We start from the raw sequence: 18,297 nt of genomic DNA, 5'->3' as shown, positions 1-18,297 counted from the left end.
TAATTTAAAATTTTTTCATTACTATAAACGAGATATACAAAAAAATGAAAAAATACACGTACTTATTTGATAAACGAAATACGTGCAAAATTATTGTAAACAAGATATAAGAGAAGTATTTATTTCGATAAATATTTTTTAAATTATTTATTTCAGTAATTATTATAATTAATTTATTTATTAAAATAAAAAAATCCTATTTATGGGTGAGGAAATCACTTATGCACTACGACTTCGTCAAAAGTCAAAACTGACATGATTAAGAAAGTATTGTATAGGTAATTTGTACTAATTAAAATTTAAATTTAAATAATATTCTAATATCAAGTAGTAATTTTTTTAAAGGAACATCATTATTATTATTTTGGAAGGAGTGGTGAGTAAGTAATTCCCTCAATCTGTGAATTTAAGGGGGAAACAAAGATAAATACAAGCTGACTTTTTGTGTATATATATATATATATATATATATATATATATATAGAGAGAGAGAGAGAGAGAGAGAGAGAGAGAGAAGGAGCAAAAGCAAAGTGTCACTTTCTGAGTTTATGATTTGTACACGTTAACCACTCCAAATCGCTGCCATTGCCAACACACTCAAATCTGATATCTCAATTCAGATGCTTTTGTTGCGCTTTCACCTTCACTTTCTCATATAAGAAGCCGAACCCACGCACACCAAGACAAGGCATGCACAATACATGTTTGCAGAAAGGACGAAGAAGAAGAAGAAGAAGAGATCATGAAGTTCTGCAAGAGATACCAGGAGTACATGCAAGGCCAGGAGAAGAAGCTTCCTGTTGTTGGCTTCAAGAAGCTCAAGAAGATGTTGAAGCGCTGCTCCCGACGACACTCAACATCATCATCATCTCGATCATCTTCTTCTCTTCCACTCAACACCTGCCCAGATCAATGCCCAGGTCACTTTTCTATTCAAAATCTCTCTCTTTTTTTTCCCCTTAACTTTTGCCTTCAATTCAATCACATGCATGACCTATTCTTTGTTTTCCATACACCAAATTGATTGCATGTTGAGCTTTAGTTGTGATTATGAATTAATTGTGCTGTGAATGTTTTTCATTCAGTGTGCGATGGAACCTTCTTCCCTTCGCTTCTCACTGAAATGTCAGCCATAGTAGGCTGCTTCAACCAGCGGGCTCAGAAATTGCTGGACCTGCACCTCGCTTCTGGTTTCAGAAAGTACTTCTTCTGGTTCAAAGGCAAATCACAAGGGAGCCACAACGCTCTCATTCAAGAAGGAAAAGACCTTGTTACTTATGCACTCATAAACGCTGTTGCAATCAGAAAAATACTGAAGAAATATGATAAGGTATTGCCCTTTTTGCTTGTTATGTTTGGAGTTTGGACAATTCAGGTGAAAAATTATTATGAGGCGTGTTAATTAATTCTTTAATTTGTATATGATTATTACTTATTTAATTCAATTGTATTTGTCACTGCATGCAGGTTCATTATTCCAGGCAAGGACAAATGTTCAAGTCACAGGTCCAGAGTATGCACAAGGAAATTCTGCAAAGTCCTTGGCTTTGTGAGCTTATGGCCTTCCACATCAATCTGAGGGAAACTAAGGTCCAGTCTAGGAAGGCACATGCTTTCTTTGATGGATGTTCTCTCTCATTTAAGGATGGAAAACCAGCACTCACTTGTGAGCTACTTGATTCCATCAAAATTGATATAGACTTGACTTGTTCTATATGCCTGGTAAGTTAACTCATTATTATTTGTTGGGTGTATTGGAACTAAATTTGTGTGTTTTATTCACATACGGAGTATCTTCATTCAGATTGCAGTCCCACTGTAGTTATTTATTTATAGATTACTATTGCTTGGATGCAGTCATGCAAATAGATCTAGTCAAGTTAGAGATTGGGTCAGGATTTTAAACCGAAGGAAAAACTTTAGCTTTCACCAAAATGTAGAAGATACTACCTCAGAATTCATAAACTGTTTTCTGTATGATTTCATACTGTTTTCTGTTTTTAGAACTTTGTGAAGAAAACTAGAAAAGAATGAAAATAAAAAAACCTTTTAGCCTGGAAACGAAAAGTACTATCATTGAAAATAAGAAGTAAACAGACCCCTAATAGTATCTAATAATTTTTGAATCTATAGCTCTAAAGAATTTAACTTTCAATTTTATCTTCTGAATATTTGGAGTACATCAACAATATTGATCCCCTCTTGTTCCTCAATGACAGGACACAGTGTTTGATCCAGTTTCTCTAACCTGTGGCCACATATTCTGCTATATTTGTGCTTGCTCTGCTGCATCAGTATCTATTGTTGATGGAATTAAGGCATCCGATTCTAAGAAAAAATGTCCTTTGTGCCGAGAGGTAACCCCCTTATCAGATATCATATTTGTATTGCAATTTGCAAGCTCTCCTGCAACTCCTTTGCTTGGAATGAAATGTAAAACCGAGTGTCCGTTCTGATTATTGCATCCAAAACTTATGTTTAAGAGGTGCAATGGATACTCAACCATGATTTAATGGACTATGAAACACATTGTAATATCAAACACACATGATAAGGATGTTATTCCATGCTTCATTTGCCTTTAGGCGGAAAAGCATTTTTTTTATCTGATGAATTGAGTTTCATTGTTCTTTCTTGTCAAGGTTTCTATGGCTTTTGATATCGTGAGCAACTAAGTCAACCACTTTTTTGGATAATAGATTAGATGTCTGTTACACTGACAATAGAGCTTATGCTAAGATTTCTTTTCATATTGCAGAGTGGAGTGTATGAAGAAGCTGTGCGCTTGGAAGAACTAAATATACTGTTGGGCCGAAAGTATGATCCTATTTGTTCCATTATTAAAGTTTAAATTTTGGAGGAGTGCTTACAGTGTATCCTTTGTAACTCTATTAATAAGCTAATGTTTGAAATACTTGTACAGCTGCCAGAAATACTGGGAGGAAAGGGCTCAATCAGAAAGGGTAGAGAGGCTTAAACAGATAAAGGAACACTGGGAATCGCAATGCAGGTTATTCGTAGGTGTCTAAGCAAAACGAGTCAAGAAGCCATCTCAGTTTCTGCGGTCAAAGCTTAAATGTGAATACACATTTGTTGATATATGGTTTGTGTATAACATTCTGTATCGTGTTTGTTAAAACCGCTTGTAAGCTGGTGTTACTTCTCAAGAAGGGGTTCTTTGTCAGTATCACTAATAAGAAAGGGGTGTTTCCTTGTGACATAAATTTTCAAGCAAAAAAACGGGAATTCAGTTATGAGATAGAAGCCGATTCCCTTTTTCTCTTTGTTTCTTTTCTGTCCGTAAATTGTATAAGAAGCTGTAGCCTAACTGGATATTGGATAAGATAATAACCAGTCTTCGTAAATAGTTTCGTGCATAATCAATTTCCGTGATTCACGGGCAATTACATGAATGCTACCTTGAAAACTCTGTATATGAATATGAGGGAAGCAAAGAAAGGGACATGCACCAAAACATAAATTTTGCTTTCCTTCGCGCATAATCCTTTTCTCTTTTGTTCACACTCGATGATAGGACGAGAGACAGAACAAGGTGATATTTAACATCAAACAATAACAGCAGCCTTTCATGTCGAGTCATTAGATATCATTAGTGAAGAATTTAATAGTTCACATAAGGTCTCAATGATCAAACTCGTTTTAAAGCAACTTTTACACCCATATACCATGAATAAATTTGCAAGCAGTAACAGGATTTCCTAATGATCAAACTTGTTTCGTTTCGAAGTGTGTCAGTAAGTACATGTAATGTAAAAGATGAAAAATACATCCTCAGTGTCGCAAAATTACCAACATCCATAGATCAAAATTACAACCTTCAGTATGGCATATTTCACTTGCTCAAAATAAGGGGATTCTTGTTTTTATGCATATGATACCTCTTGCATAGCTTCTCTAAAGTTGCAACTGAATGCTGCATGGGGTTTAGCTTTATATCCATGAGCATACTCTGCAAAAAAGATGACACACATATAAGCACCCATCTCACAATTTTTTGTAACCACAAACATGTAATTTAAGCATTAATCTCATAATTTGAGAGTCCTGAAAATACAAAGCAATATCAAACCTTGTAATCATCTCCATATTTATCAACCAGCCGGCTGATATGAACGCGCTGAATCGCAGTCAAAGGTTGAGGAAGAGCACCCCTACCATCTCTCCTCTTCTTTCCTAGAGCTGACTTCAAATCTACATGAACCAAAAAGATATATAAAAAAGACCCATCTTCCTAAGTGAAAATTAAAATACGTGTTACATGTACCTTGATAAAAGAAATTTAGACTAATATAAATGCCCTGGGTATTATTGGAACAAAACTATCAATCAAGGGTTCAAGGCTCAATTACAAGAACTAGCTAAACTAATTAACATTTCATAATTTATTAGAGAAGGAAGCCAATTAATTAAAGCACATCAGAGCTAAAAAATCAGAAGAAAATTCAAAGATAGAAAGGGAGTGAGTTACCGTCTTCTTCGAGGTCACTGCCGGAATCGTCAAGGGCGGAGTAGTCGTCGCCGGGGGGAGGTGGATCCTGAAGCGACTCGGTGTCGACGAGTTGGGGAGTGCGATATTCGGTGCTGAGCAAATTAGGGTTGGAGACGACACCGAAGGACTTGTAGTTCTGAGTTACAGTTCCCTGGTCGTCCCAGGTGGGGTCGAGGTCTGCCACTGACTCTGCCAGCTTCGATGGAACGGAAAACGCCGGCTTGAAAACCCGCGGTTTCTTCTTCGGCAACCCTATTCTAACCTTCGTACGAGATTGCTTGTACTTTCTTCGCGACCTTCCCATCCTCTCTCTTTTTCTCCGTCAGTGAAGTGTGAACTAGATTTGATGAAGAACCACAAATTTGGGTGCAGCTTACGGAGGAAGGTGCAAGGCAAGGGTTTATCGCGATGTGAGGGGTTTAGGGCACACGTGTATCAAAATTCCATTTTGATTTTCAGATATCAAAACGGTGTCGTTCGCTCAGAAGTTCCACGCTATAGCATTATTTAGCATCAATAAATGGTTCATATTTTTCTTGTCATCTAATTTGGAAACTAATATCTCTTTAATTTTTCTTTTCTTTTTTTGAATATAAGAGTTTAATTTTAATATTCCAATACACGACCATCTAATCATAATCTAATTTCACTTGTTTAGATAATTTTTTAAGTAATTTTTTTTTTGTGATATGATAATCCATGATTGAATATATGTATAAAAACTCCATTCCACAAACATGGTACATGAAAATTAAATTTTAAGTCTAATTAGAAAATTAATTTTTTTAATCAACAAAAAATCAAAACATTTATTGTGTGCTGTGATCCTCTCATTACATATGATTGAAGGCACATGATTAGCGAAAAAGAAATAAGCAAATTTGCTAGATGAGTATGCTTCAATATGGTGTCATTTGCCTGAAAAAGATTAGTAGTATTTTTGTGCCTGGATTCCATTGTATTTAGTTACATCAAAATGCACATTTTCTCAATTTTTAGAAGTATTTAAAGCAAGAGGTATGCTTGCTAAATGAACATAACATGATAACAATCGGTTTTATTGTGGAGTCGTCATATTAATAAATTGAAAGTTCCATTCAACATCATCAATGGTACTAGTCATCAGAATATGCCACCTATTACTACCTGATACAATTTTGCAAAATATTGAATAAATCTCCACATGCCTTTTGCCAATTTTCTGTGGCAAAAAAGAATTACCCATTTCCTTCACATGGTTCTTCCCATGTTCAACCAAAAGAATTATCCATACTTTTTTATTTTGAGGCCAAACATATATATGAGAGGTGGTTTTCTTATAGTCCTGTGGAACGGCTAGCATACTCGTGAACCAATGCTCCAAACAGAGATGGCCTTTGAAGCAAGTTTGAAGGCTTATCAAATTCTTTTGCTCTCCCTATCACAAGCATAACATGAACAACATTAAGACTATAGTACATTAACATAAAGGTCCAAGATGAAGGAATCAAAGAGAGTGCATATTTTGATACCTGCATCTACAACTAAAACTCTATCACAGTCCATGACTGTAGGTATTCTGTGAGCAATGCTGATGATGGTACATGCTGCAAAGTCCTCTCTTATGATCTTCTGAATCACACCATCAGTTTGCGAATCAACAGAAGCCGTTGCTTCGTCCATAAACAAGAGCCGGCTTTGCTTAAGCATAACTCGCCCCAAACAAAGCAACTGCCTCTGCCCCACACTCCAATTCTCTCCATTATCTACCACTGATAGGTCAAGAACAAGAGCATTATTCCCATTAGTACAAATGTAAAATGATGAATTTCAAGCAGTTCAAGCAAAATGTACCTAAAGAGTCAAGCTTTTCAGGCTTAGCAGACACTGCCTCTTTTAGTTGACACCTTTCCAAACTCTACAACAATATAGAAACTTAGTTTAACATGAATTTTAGGCCACATAAGGATAGAACCAAACCAGACATAATGGTGTGTGTTTTACCTTCCATATATCTTCATCTGTGTACTGTCCAGTTGGATCAATATTGCTTCTGACAGTTCCTTCGAAAAGGACAGGCTCCTGAGGGATGATACCAAAGCGAGATCTAAGATCATGAAGCCCCAACACTGATATGTCAATGCCATCAATAATTATTTTGCCTCCTGAAGGTTCCACCAGCCTGAAGAAAACTTGAATCAGAGTTGATTTTCCACTTCCAGTGCGGCCTACAACACCAATCTTTTCTCCTCCATAAATGCTTAAAGTAATGCCCTTGAGAACTAGAGGAGTGTTCGGACGATACCGGACCTGTTTTCCAAAAGTTCAGTCATCACAACAAAGTACAATCAGTGTTGATCAATGCATAGGGAAGAAAACTAGAATGCAACATATTTCATTTCATCATAGGATATATTAATCAATTTGGCTAAAATTCTTGTTTGTTACCTGCAAGTCTTTAATATCAACATTGCCTTGACCTGGCCAATTTGAAGGAGGCAAACGATCCTTAATAATCCATGCCGGTTCTGATGGAATATTTGTAAACTGTTTTATCCTCTCAACAGATACCATTTTGTTCTCAATGAAGCAGCTCATGTACACAGCCCAGAACAAGACAGCATTCAATGACAAACCATAAGAAAGAGATAAACCAACATTTTCTACATGAAACAGAAAAATGCAGTTAGTTTTTATGTCAAGGGTCACCAAAAGGCAAAATGAACTTTAAGAGGTTTTGGCTTACCTGGCTTTATGATATTGCTTGGTAAGAGGATCATGAACATGGCTGAAATGCAGAAAACCAAGCTTCCAAGCAATTCTAAGCGGAATCCCAACCACTCATTGGAACTATAGTTGTGGAAATCCATTCTTAAATTAGCATTCACCCTTTTAACATTCTCTTCGGTGAATCTCTTCTGCTTTCTGAATGCTCGGACTGTCATGACCCCTGAAATGCTTTCCGAGAAGTGATGAATAACAGGTGCTTTGGTAATTTGATCCAGTCGAGTTAACTCGCGAGATGAAGCAAGAAAATAACCCTGTAAGGCCCCAGAAAAAAAAATGGAAAATGTTAACAAGATATGCATGTTAGTCAATGCAATGTAAGCCAACAAAACAAGGTAATTATATTCATACCCGGTACCATATGTTCAACCAAACAAGAGGAATCAACAAGAATGCTGTTGGCCATGAATTTTGACAGGTGATGATGAAGATGCTGAGCACTGTAATGTACATGGCAATGACAATTCCAAGAAACAAGGGAAGAAGAACATCAACATTGGTCTGATCAGTGGATGCCTGCAGAAGTTGAACAAAAAGAAATTAAAATTGTTACCATAACTTATAAGCATGTGCTTGCTTAACAATTTAAGATAAATAACCTATGTAATTTGGTGCTGAAGTTCTTACCCTACTAAGAATTCTTCCTGATGGTGTAGTGTCAAAGAAAGACATGGGTGCATGAAGGATGCTGTGAAGAATTTGAGTGAAGAAAAGTTGTGCCGTCTTTAGCCCCATGAATGTGTATGAGTAGGATCTTATAACTACCAAAAAAACTGAAACAAGAGAGATGATTGCATAGATGGAAATAAACAGAGAAGGGTTGAACACTTGAGCACGTTCTTCTGATGTTTCATATGCTAGCCAATAATCACTTGCCATCAAAGATGCTTGCCATAGCAAAGAAAGAATCAATATTCCTGTAATGCCCCACCACCCAAAAGCCTCAGTGCAGTAGAGTTTGTACATATGCAAGCTAACTTTGCCTGTTTCCCTTTCCTCTTCTTTTATCAGTTTAGAACTTTCATTGCCAGACTTTGGCTGATCAAGAGAATTGCTCTCACCATTGGCTCCTCTGTGACCAGAAGGTGTTGGAGATTTCGATGGACTATTCAGGCTTTCGCCGACAGTAGTTGAGCCTTGCTCTACTATTTCCATGGAGGTTTCGTGTGCAACAACCAAAGCTTTGAAATCCAGTCCAGAATCAAGTATATCATCATACTTTCCTGCTTGGACTATCATTCCATCTTTCATGACCTTTAACAAGCATTTGGATCACTCTCGAAGTCAAATCAAGATTCAAAACAGATGCAATGGAACATTAATGGATGCAAAGAAGAGACTCACCAATATAAGATCCACATTATGTAGAAAATCTACTTGGTGTGTTACAAGGACTACAGTCTTGCCTTTTAAAGCCCCCCTCACACATTCCTGAATAAAAGACAACCATTGAAGTGGGATTAAGATAAAATCTTAATTAACAAAGAATATTTCAATACAACAAAAACATTACTAAATAACTACCTTAAATATTTCAGAACCAGTGTGAGCATCAACAGCACTAAAGACATCATCAAGAAGATAGATATCACAGTCTTGGTACACAGCCCTGGCGAGTTGTATGCGCTGCTTCTGTCCACCACTGAGGTTGATGCCACGCTCTCCAATCTCAGTCTGATCCCCAAACTCCATCATTTCCAAATCTTTCTCCAAGCAACAAACCCTGATGACTTCATTGTACTTTTGTCTGTTCATTGGCATACCAAAGAGAATGTTTTCCTCAATGGTCCCATTCTGAATCCAAGATGTCTGTGCAACATAAGCAGTACTTCCACAAACCCGAACCTGCAACACCAACATAGCATTACAATTTGACACATGTGAGGTTGGCTACATAGATCAGATAATGAAAAAAAAAAACATAAGATAATAGAAAATGCCTACAAATTTCTCAACCCTCAACTAGAAATCATACCTTTCCAGAAACTTTGCGCATTTCACCAAGAATTGATGCCAAGAGAGATGACTTTCCAGACCCTACAGTCCCAACAATTGCTGTAAGATCCCCTTTTCTGATCTCCAAATTGATATCCTTCAAGTCATGCTGTAGGCTGTCATCATCCCAGCTGAAGGTCCCATCACAGACCTCAACAGCAGTGTGTCCACTGCAGCCTTCCTCTCTTTCGACCGAATCATTCGACAATTCCCTGCTCAACATGTATCTGTCTAGCCTTCCCAGTGATATCATTGCTTGTGAAAGAGATATCATGGACTGTGGAAACGTCCTAATTGGTTCCTGCAAGATCTTAAATATTGTTGTTGTGGTGAAAACTGTGGCTGCGTCGAGGCGAACTCCAAGCAAAATAGCTGTGCCAAATGTCAGAGTTGATATCAGCAATGGTGTGCTCCACATCACAACAATGTTGCCACAAATCGAGAACATGAACTTGGACAACCACTCAAACTCTGACTCACGGAACCCCATGATTCTCCCATTGAAATGCTCCTCCCAAGCCTGGAACTTGATCACACGCATGTAGTTAAGCATCTCATTCATTGCTTTCATTCTCGAGTCGCGATTCTTCATCACATTGAATTGAAAACGGTTGTTTCTCTTTGTGCCAACCACAACAAATGCAAGAACACCAAGAAGACCAAGTAAGGCTGTAACTACAGAGGCACCCAAAGCATTATAAAGTAGAAACAAGGCAACAGTGACTTGAAGCGGAGTCACCCACACGGAATGCAACTGAAGCATCATATCAGAGAGTTGTTGAGCATCAACAGCCATGTAATTCACAATAGTCCCAACACCATGATCTTGCCTTGAGGAGCAAGAAAGCTTGAGGCCCTTCTTGTACAGAGAAGTGATGAGTGTGCATCGGATAAGCATCCCAAGCTTCTGAGAATTGAAGTTGAAATGATGAGTGGTTAAAACTTCCACAAACTTAGCAACAAGGAGGATCAACACTAGGTAGTACCCTTCATAAACAGAACTTCTCTTCCCTGAAGTGAAATCAACAAAGCTTTGTATGAGAATTGGACCCACAAACATGACACAGACCCTAACAACAGCAAGGAATGCGGTGAAGGCCAATTCCCTCCAGAAGCACCGGATCAATGTGACTCGAACCGGATGCTTCGTCCTTTCATTTGATTTTGGCCATTTTGATTCAAAGATAACAGACATCCTCTCAGCTCTATGCTCAGGTGAAAGGGTTGGAATCTCATCAATCTTCAATGGGGACTTGTACCCTTTACTCAACAAGGGGTTTATCCAAATCCAAAATGCCTTGGATACTATAGAAGCCGAAGCAAATTCAGTGACTCTAGATTTTTCCAGAGTATCATCATATAGCTTAGTTTCCTCATCAATAAGTGGTTGTATTTCCTCATTGGACATAATGCCAGTGGACCCTTTGACTGCGACAAAGAGAAGAAACAGCGACAGAGGCAGGGATATGAAAGAAGCTATGTCATCCACCTTGAAGATGAACTCTTTGGTTCCATCCACATCCACAGAGACCAAACGTATAATCCCAGAAGCCACAAACAAGCAAGTAATAATAAAATACACAATCCAATAAAATCGAAGTGTAAGAGGATGAGTTACAGCTTGGAATCTTTTCTCATGGATGATTAACACTGCAAGTATTAATTGTGTTATGGCCTGGACTAACCAAAACATTCCATCAACTTGCTTCCATGGAATCTCAGTTGAACTGGTAAATACCAGAACACAAGCAATGGTGTACAATAAGGCCAGAACAGAAGTTGCAGCTAAAGTTAGCTTAAACCATATGGTTACTGAGACAAAGGGTCTGTTATTATTTCTGATAAGTGGCTTGTTGAGTCCATTGGTGGAGGAGGAGCCATTGGAGGTGAACCTAGAATAGAGCTTGATCACGGCAAACACAAAGAGAATGAGCAAGAGTAAGACATCAATGGCAGATAGCATAGCTCTCTGAGGACATGGAGACAGGAAAATGAATCTCAGCCATTGAGGTAGAGTGTCTCCTGAGGTTGGAGATGCACACGAGAGAGAAGTGATCCATGGTGCAGTTGTTGCGGATGACATGTTCTATGCAAAATCTGAAGAAACTTAGAACTAATGAGTCCTTTCCTCTCTACTATGTTATAATATGTTTGATTCTCATCAACCTAGGACCACAGAACAAATAATCATAGTTATTTATTGCACTAATTAATCCTACTATGACATAAACGGCTCAAAAGTGCTGCAAATTTATAGCAATAATAAATATTCTGATCAACAATTTAAAGGGATTCTTAAATATATGCAGAGAAATCAGAGATCATGGTTAAAGTGGGGGGAAAAGTAGTAAGAAATCCGAATTGGAAATAGAAAAAAAGGTATAGGAATAATAATAATGATTACCAAAGAGTCTTGCACGACAGAACCAACAACTTTTTAGGAATGGAAAATCAACTTAAACAGCAAAACCATTATTTGATCAACACGTGAAACAAAGCACCTTTTTGTTCAACCAAACAAAAGGCATTTTTTAACAAACTTCAAAACACCTGGATTTTCCAAAAACCGAGATCCTAAAGTACTAAAAAGTAAAAACCAAAGAGGGGAAAACAAAAACAGTGGTCCCCCAAACTTTGCTTCCTTCCCCAGCTGTGATCCACAAGAACTTCGTTTTGTCTTGGAGTGACTCGTGCTACACGAGTTCACTGAGTAGCCTACCACAAAATAATGGTGATTGCTGAGGCTCAAGTCGGTTTATTTGCACCAGCACCAGTAAGTCAGTAACTAACAATAACTACTACCCGACTCAGTTGTACTTTTTAAATTATGTCTTTTAGGAACACAACGGAATCGTTGTGAGAGGGAGCATACAGTGTTTGAATAACTTACATTACATATGAAAAGAACAACGAGGAAGCTTCTGGAAGATCCAGCACATAAGTCAAAAGAAAAGCAAATAAAGGAAGCAGCTTTGAATGAATGAAAGGGAAGCATATTTATACCTGAGGGAACTAGCAAGTAATAAATAAGCAGAAAGGGATGGAAGAAGAGTTCTCTTAATTGAAACGGTTCGGTTAGGATCCAGTAACTGTGTCTGTGGCTATGGAGGAACTACGTGGAAAAATTGTTCTCTCTAACACCACTTTCACCTTCACCACCTTCACGTGCTGAACCTTCATTAATCATTATTGCTTCTGCCAAACTGCAACATATTTAAATTGCTTCTCCACGCAACTAATTAATACACCTTCTAGACAAAATTCTCATACCACAATAATAACGGGGGAAAGATTTATAAAACTATAAAATAAAAGGTTAATTATTATGTAAACTTAAATATATCAGTAGAATGTATATGTTAATTAAAATTACTAGTTAATATAAATAAAAATTGTTGGCCACTAATTTTTAAAATTTCTTTATTTTGAGGAGAGCTAATTTGACAATAAGATATTCTACGAATGGACCTAATACATTGATATTTGACATCCAATTACTATTTGGCATGGATCATCCGCTCGCTAAGAATGTCACACTCACAAAGTGGAGCCACATACAACGTTCTCTTTTTCTTTTTCTTTTTTGTTTTTCTGTGATTTAGGAACTCTTCAAAACTTAAACTTGGTGTCATTGTTTCCACACATTTGGGAAAATGTTTACTTTTATTGTGAGAAATCTTTTTCTTTTTATTGGTTTTAGAGAAACTTTACAAAATTTAAAGTTGGTATTCTTTATAATAATTAGGGTCCGTTTGGAACTTCAAAAGTAACTTTTTTTTTTATTTTTGACTTATGAAAAATAGTAATATTAATGTCTGGTACAATTTTTAAAATCAAATTACGGCTTTTTAAGAAGCTATTTAGAAGCTTATATAGAAGTTAAAAAAATGATTTCTCTCATAATACTCCTACTTTTTATCATATTTCTATAAAATAAGCACTTTTAAAGCTAAAAATCTAAACACAAAATAACTTATTTATAAGCTATTTTTAATATAATCATTTATTATTTAAGTTATTTTTTCAAAAAGAACTTAATTAAACTGTTTCTCCAAACTGGATCTTAGTCTGAAAGGTGAAAACAATTATCAAACTTAAGGGATGTGAATTGAATACTTATTTGATATTATTTGATTTTTTTTTTATCACAAGAAATTATTGATATACAATTTGATTTAATGACCATAAATATAATATACTGTTGATAAAATAAAAATTTGGACGCAAGATTTTAAATTAGGTGACGGAAAGGAGTGTGTATACAAAGTTACAAACTTTGTTGGAAGAATCGAGAGGAGAAATATTGGTATTATTCTATTCCATAATATTAGCACCAACTAAAATTTAATGATAACACCAATTCTCTTATGCCAATGAGTAATAACTTAAATGGTATAGTCTCTCCATACTCAATTAAAATATTGCGGATTTGAGTCTCATATCTTTGGTGTATATATATAAAAAAAAAAAAAAAAAACCAATTCCCTTATATATAATATATGAATAAATCCGAGACTTGGAACTCATCATAGTCGTAATTAAATATCAGCAAAGAACAGAAAGATATTTGATATACATGCTGCAAGTTCATCAAAGTACGTAATTAGCGAAAAGTTAAGAATGAATGAGTCATAAATCATAATACACGATGGAGTGACGGCCACCCCTTTGGCATGGAGCGTTTGGAGATTCTTACACCCTTGTTAGTTGTCAAAAAGTTGGGTATGTTTCGTTCAACTGTACAAATACGAATGTTTTTTAAATAAAAACAATAAATCATACTTTCCGTTGGTACTTAATAGGGTTAATAGTGAAATTCGTTCTTAAGAGATTATCTATTTTTTAAATTAGTCTTCAAAATTTTTTTAATCATATTAGTCACTAAAAAATAAAATGTAAGTCAAATAAGTCTTTTCGTTAGATGATGATGTGGTAGGTTAATATCACGTGTCATAAGATGATTGGTCGACGTGTTAGGTCAGTGACACCTAACACACCACATGTCACTTGACATATAAAAAGTTATTTATAATCAATTCCTAAAAGTCCTAAAATTTTAAAAATTAATCAAATTAGTCCTTATATAAATTTTTTTATTTTTTCTTCACAATATTAAATTTGAAATCTTTTTTCATAGTACTAATTTTAATATTATCTTTTAGACCTTAATAAACAATATTCCCTTTACATAAAATAATAAAAATAATTAAATTATTATAAAATTATTTTGTCATTTGTATTTTAAAATTTTACATTTTTAAATTATAATTTTTTATAGTAAAATTTATTTATTTAAACGAATTTATCAAATTATTGTTGATTATATATTAAAAAATTTAATATTTTAAATCTCACTAAATAATATAGTAGTTATTTTAAAATTTAAATTTTTAAAATTTTTTAAAATGATAACTTTTATTATTGTGTAATTTAAATGGTAGAACTCGTCAACTCGATAATTGAAAAACCAATTTGTGGGATTACTTGTTGAATCTTAATATTTTAATATAATTTTTTTAAATAACTACTATATTTATTCAATGAGATCTAAAAGCTCAAAACATTTAAAATAACTACTATATTAGTGAAATCCAAAATATTAAAACTCTTAGTTTATAACTAATTTTAATATTTTGGATTTTACTAAATAAATATAGTAGTTATTTTAAATATTTTATCCTTTTAGATCTTACTAAATAAATATAGTTATTTTAAAAAAAAAACTATATTAAAATAGTAAGATTTAACAAGTGATCCACTAATTGGTTTTTCAATTATTGAGTTTTACCATATAAATTAAACAATAATAAAAATTATAATTTTAAAAAATTTTAAAGATTTAAATTTTAAAATAACTACTATATTATTTAGTGAGATTTAAAATATTAAATTTTTAAATATATAATCAACAATAATTTGATAAACTCGTTTAAATAAAAAAATTTACTATAAAAAATTATAGTTTAAAAATATAAAATTTCAAAATACAAATGACAAAATAACTTTATAATAATTTAATTATTTTTATTATTTTATGTAAAGAGAATTTTGTTTATTAAGATCTAAAAAATAATATTAAAATTAGTACTATCAAAAAATATTTCAAATTTAATATTATAAAAAAATAAAAAATATATAAGAACTAATTTAATTAATTTTTAAAATTTTAGGGATGAAAATGACTTACGTCTGAACTTTCGGGGACTATTTTGATTATTGTTGGAAATAAGTAGTATGACCACAATCTAATCAATTATGTGTCAAATAATTTGTTATTATTATTATATTAAAATGTTAATATAATAAGGTTCTTGATTAAATTTAGAGATTTATCATTGTGATACTGATCATAATATTGAGAGATAAATCTTTTATAATTTAATCTAAATTATTCTTGGTCATAGGATTATTAAAAAGGACATTAATAATCCAGAAAGATCAATATATATATATATATATAATGGTCTTCATTAGATGAAGATTAATAGATCTCATTTATTAAATTATATATATAGATGGTGCATATAGAGATATGACAATTGAACTGACTCACTTTGAGAATTTCTAATGGTTATAATTACCGCATATTTGTCAATAGGATATTCTCAAGATGAACATAGTAATAGAGTTTCGTTTGACATGCGACTGTCATAGTAATTAACAATGTATTTATTATACTTTGATTCCGGACACCTAATACCCTAGGGTGCTAGTTGAATGGATATTGGGTATGATTTAAATACTTGTAGAATTAATGATTAGTCAATAAGAAATCCGTCAACTCTCGGTAAAGAGTTTGAACTCTATGATTATAATGACTGAGATGAATAAAACCTTGGCCAGGGGATTGAATGAATGAAGAAAAGAGTTTCTTAAGTCATTCACAGTTCATTATAATAATGGTAACATGTTAGAGGTTGACAATTAAATCATATTCTAAGGGTTAACCAAGAGTTGGAAAGATGGAAGGAATTATATTTTGTTCTTCTAAGGTTCTTAGTAAAAATATATTAATTAATACTATCGGGTCGTTGAGGAGTGTTGCTAGACGCTAACCTTGATTAGTAAATTTAGTATGACTAATTTACTACCCGCTTAGTATTAAACCTATGGGGTTACACACTAACGAGGGTTCTAATCTTTGCTGTAGAATTATTTAATTATTATTTTGATTTGATCAAATAAATAATTCAAATGGAATATTATTGTATTCTTTGCTAGCACCAAGAATATAATAATAATATGATAATTGAGAATATTAAATGAGATTTGAGAATAATTAGTTATTCTATTTCTGAATTTGAATTATAATTTTGGATGAGATCCAAATCGATTATGTTTTAAATTGTTATGATATGATTCATAAAATTTGAAAGATCCAGATTTGGAATTTCAATATATGATTTAAATTTTAATTAAGAATCAAATTTAAAATCAGTAACAAATCTCATACTATATATATGTATGCCAAGAGTAGAGGAATTACAGATGAGAAGAGAATAACAAGGGTTTTATTCCTTTACCTCTACACACATAAACATATGTGAGCCTGATTCTTGGAGAAGAATTTTATGGCGTGTAAAGAGTTGCAAGAGGTTTCTCAATTTAGATCAGATGTCCATTGGTCAAGGAGTTGACAGCAAAAGTTGGTCTCAGTGTGGATATGCATAGCGCCTTCGTACCATCGAAGGAGAAAAAGATTTTTACTAGCGTACTCAGGTATTTAGATCTGATCTACTATATATTTATTATTGGAATAAAGTTTAAGCATAAAATAGATCTTTATGATTACTTTCTTTTCTTCCGCTGCGTGTTATAAACACATGGTAATCCTTCAATTATAAATAACTTTTTTATATGTCAAATGACACGTGACATACTAAGTATCACTGACTTGACACGTCAATCAATCATCTTGTGACACGTGGCATTAACCTACCACGTCATCATCTAACAAATAGAAGGACCAATTTGATTTACGTTTTATCTTTCAAGGACTAATATGATTAAAAAAATTTTTTGAGGACTAATTTAAAGAATGAGTGATTTTTCAAGGACGAATTTGACTATTAACCCATAGAAAAGAGGGAGCGAGATTTATCCCCTTTTTGTTGGCTTTGCCATGCACTTGAATGGTCCACAATGTCAATTAGGAAGGTGGATGCCAAGTGAAAAAAGAAAAATAAGTTTTTGATAAAATAGTTTAATTAAGCAATAAAATTATACCATGCGATGCAACTTTACAGATGGATAGATTGACCAAATTTGAGAAAATAATAAAACTATTGGAAAATTATCACGTCTGCCATAGTACTTTCTTTTTTTTTTTGGACAGGGTCTAGGCCCACAAGATGAACCTGACCCAACCCAAGCCAACCCATTACCATTTCCTTTCTTTTCTCTCTTTCCCAGACCGCAGACCAAAACAAGCAAAGTAATAGTAAAGGATGCTATTTACACATGCAAAAAGGGAGAATTGGGGAAAAACCTCCTCCAATTGCACCTCAATCATCCAACCTTGTCAGCCGTAAAGAACTTGATCGCTAAGAAGATAGAGTTGTTGACGACAACAACGACAATCTGCCATTGTCCGCCGCTGTGTTGCTGTGAGATGGGGTAAGCTGCAACCCCCTATAATCCCTCTGGATAAGAATCGTAGCGCAATTTCTGGCAACGCAGGGCAGAAAAGTATCAGAGGTCAAGTTAACAAGTGGAGAGGTGCAACATTAATGCAACCTCCAGTGTCATTGTGGCTCCACGCCAGAGGAGCCACTGTTGATCCCCTTCCTCATCTATGACAGTGAAGCCATAAAGATGGTACAAACCCTCCTAATTTCAATTACCTTGCACCTAATTAACTCCCATTTCTATCAGTCATGATCTGTTCGCTATTCTTAATACCATAAAATTATCCTTTCGCAAAATATTTCTGATGGTTGATGGCTTATGCATGAGCCAATTCTGGTTGAGAGAATCCTGTACTGTGAGCTTTGCCACTTCATGCGCTAAAAAATTTTCTTCTCTAG

General features: G+C 34.3%; 3 protein-coding genes across 5 annotated transcripts; 1 reads left to right on the top strand and 2 right to left on the bottom strand.

Moving 5' to 3' along the window:
• The first annotated feature begins 478 nt into the window (after positions 1-478).
• Positions 479-3,365, top strand: LOC112756396 (E3 ubiquitin-protein ligase NLA). The gene is made up of 6 exons (XM_025804987.2): positions 479-920; positions 1,086-1,330; positions 1,468-1,722; positions 2,220-2,357; positions 2,759-2,817; positions 2,924-3,365. The coding sequence occupies exons 1-6, from the start codon at positions 743-745 to the stop codon at positions 3,027-3,029; spliced, it is 981 nt and encodes a 326-aa protein (XP_025660772.1). The 5' UTR covers positions 479-742; the 3' UTR covers positions 3,030-3,365.
• A 220-nt stretch (positions 3,366-3,585) lies between these two features.
• Positions 3,586-5,078, bottom strand: LOC112756397 (nucleolar protein 16). Its single transcript, XM_025804989.3, has 3 exons — positions 4,490-5,078; positions 4,091-4,212; positions 3,586-3,970 (listed from the first exon to the last, which is right to left on the bottom strand). Exons 1-3 carry the CDS (start codon positions 4,812-4,814, stop codon positions 3,854-3,856), a joined length of 564 nt encoding a protein of 187 aa, XP_025660774.1. The 5' UTR covers positions 4,815-5,078; the 3' UTR covers positions 3,586-3,853.
• Positions 5,079-5,547: 469 nt separating this feature from the next.
• LOC112756394 (ABC transporter C family member 4) lies at positions 5,548-12,904 on the bottom strand. Of its 3 annotated transcripts, none has more exons than XM_025804984.3 (12): positions 12,275-12,904; positions 9,252-11,437; positions 8,801-9,121; positions 8,621-8,707; positions 7,904-8,530; positions 7,628-7,792; positions 7,236-7,530; positions 6,938-7,152; positions 6,494-6,799; positions 6,344-6,407; positions 6,022-6,261; positions 5,548-5,927 (listed from the first exon to the last, which is right to left on the bottom strand). In XM_025804984.3, the coding sequence occupies exons 2-12, from the start codon at positions 11,352-11,354 to the stop codon at positions 5,827-5,829; spliced, it is 4,524 nt and encodes a 1,507-aa protein (XP_025660769.1). In that variant the 5' UTR covers positions 11,355-11,437; positions 12,275-12,904; the 3' UTR covers positions 5,548-5,826. The 3 variants fall into 3 exon arrangements, with proteins under 3 accessions (XP_025660769.1, XP_025660770.1, XP_025660771.1); XM_025804985.3 differs by having other exon boundaries at positions 12,162-12,576; XM_025804986.3 differs by lacking the exon at positions 12,275-12,904 and adding an exon at positions 11,676-12,242.
• Between the last annotated feature and the right edge of the window lie 5,393 nt (positions 12,905-18,297).

The sequence above is a fragment of the Arachis hypogaea genome, chromosome 16 (assembly GCF_003086295.3).
Source record: "Arachis hypogaea cultivar Tifrunner chromosome 16, arahy.Tifrunner.gnm2.J5K5, whole genome shotgun sequence".
NCBI lineage: Eukaryota > Viridiplantae > Streptophyta > Magnoliopsida > Fabales > Fabaceae > Arachis > Arachis hypogaea.
This window is presented reverse-complemented; position numbering and strand designations above follow the sequence as displayed.

Coding starts and splice junctions, on each gene's coding strand:
- LOC112756396 (XM_025804987.2), top strand. CDS start 743: ATGAAGTTCTGCAAGAGATACCAGGAGTACATGCAAGGCCAGGAGAAG. Junction 921..1,085: donor CTGCCCAGATCAATGCCCAG/GTCACTTTTCTA, acceptor TTTTTCATTCAG/TGTGCGATGGAACCTTCTTC. Junction 2,818..2,923: donor AATATACTGTTGGGCCGAAA/GTATGATCCTAT, acceptor ATACTTGTACAG/CTGCCAGAAATACTGGGAGG.
- LOC112756397 (XM_025804989.3), bottom strand. CDS start 4,814: ATGGGAAGGTCGCGAAGAAAGTACAAGCAATCTCGTACGAAGGTTAGA. Junction 4,213..4,489: donor CAGTGACCTCGAAGAAGACG/GTAACTCACTCC, acceptor TGGTTCATGTAG/ATTTGAAGTCAGCTCTAGGA. Junction 3,971..4,090: donor AATATGGAGATGATTACAAG/GTTTGATATTGC, acceptor TCTTTTTTGCAG/AGTATGCTCATGGATATAAA.
- LOC112756394 (XM_025804984.3), bottom strand. CDS start 11,354: ATGTCATCCGCAACAACTGCACCATGGATCACTTCTCTCTCGTGTGCA. Junction 8,708..8,800: donor CTGGTTCTGAAATATTTAAG/GTAGTTATTTAG, acceptor TCTTTTATTCAG/GAATGTGTGAGGGGGGCTTT. Junction 6,800..6,937: donor TTGATATTAAAGACTTGCAG/GTAACAAACAAG, acceptor TTTGGAAAACAG/GTCCGGTATCGTCCGAACAC.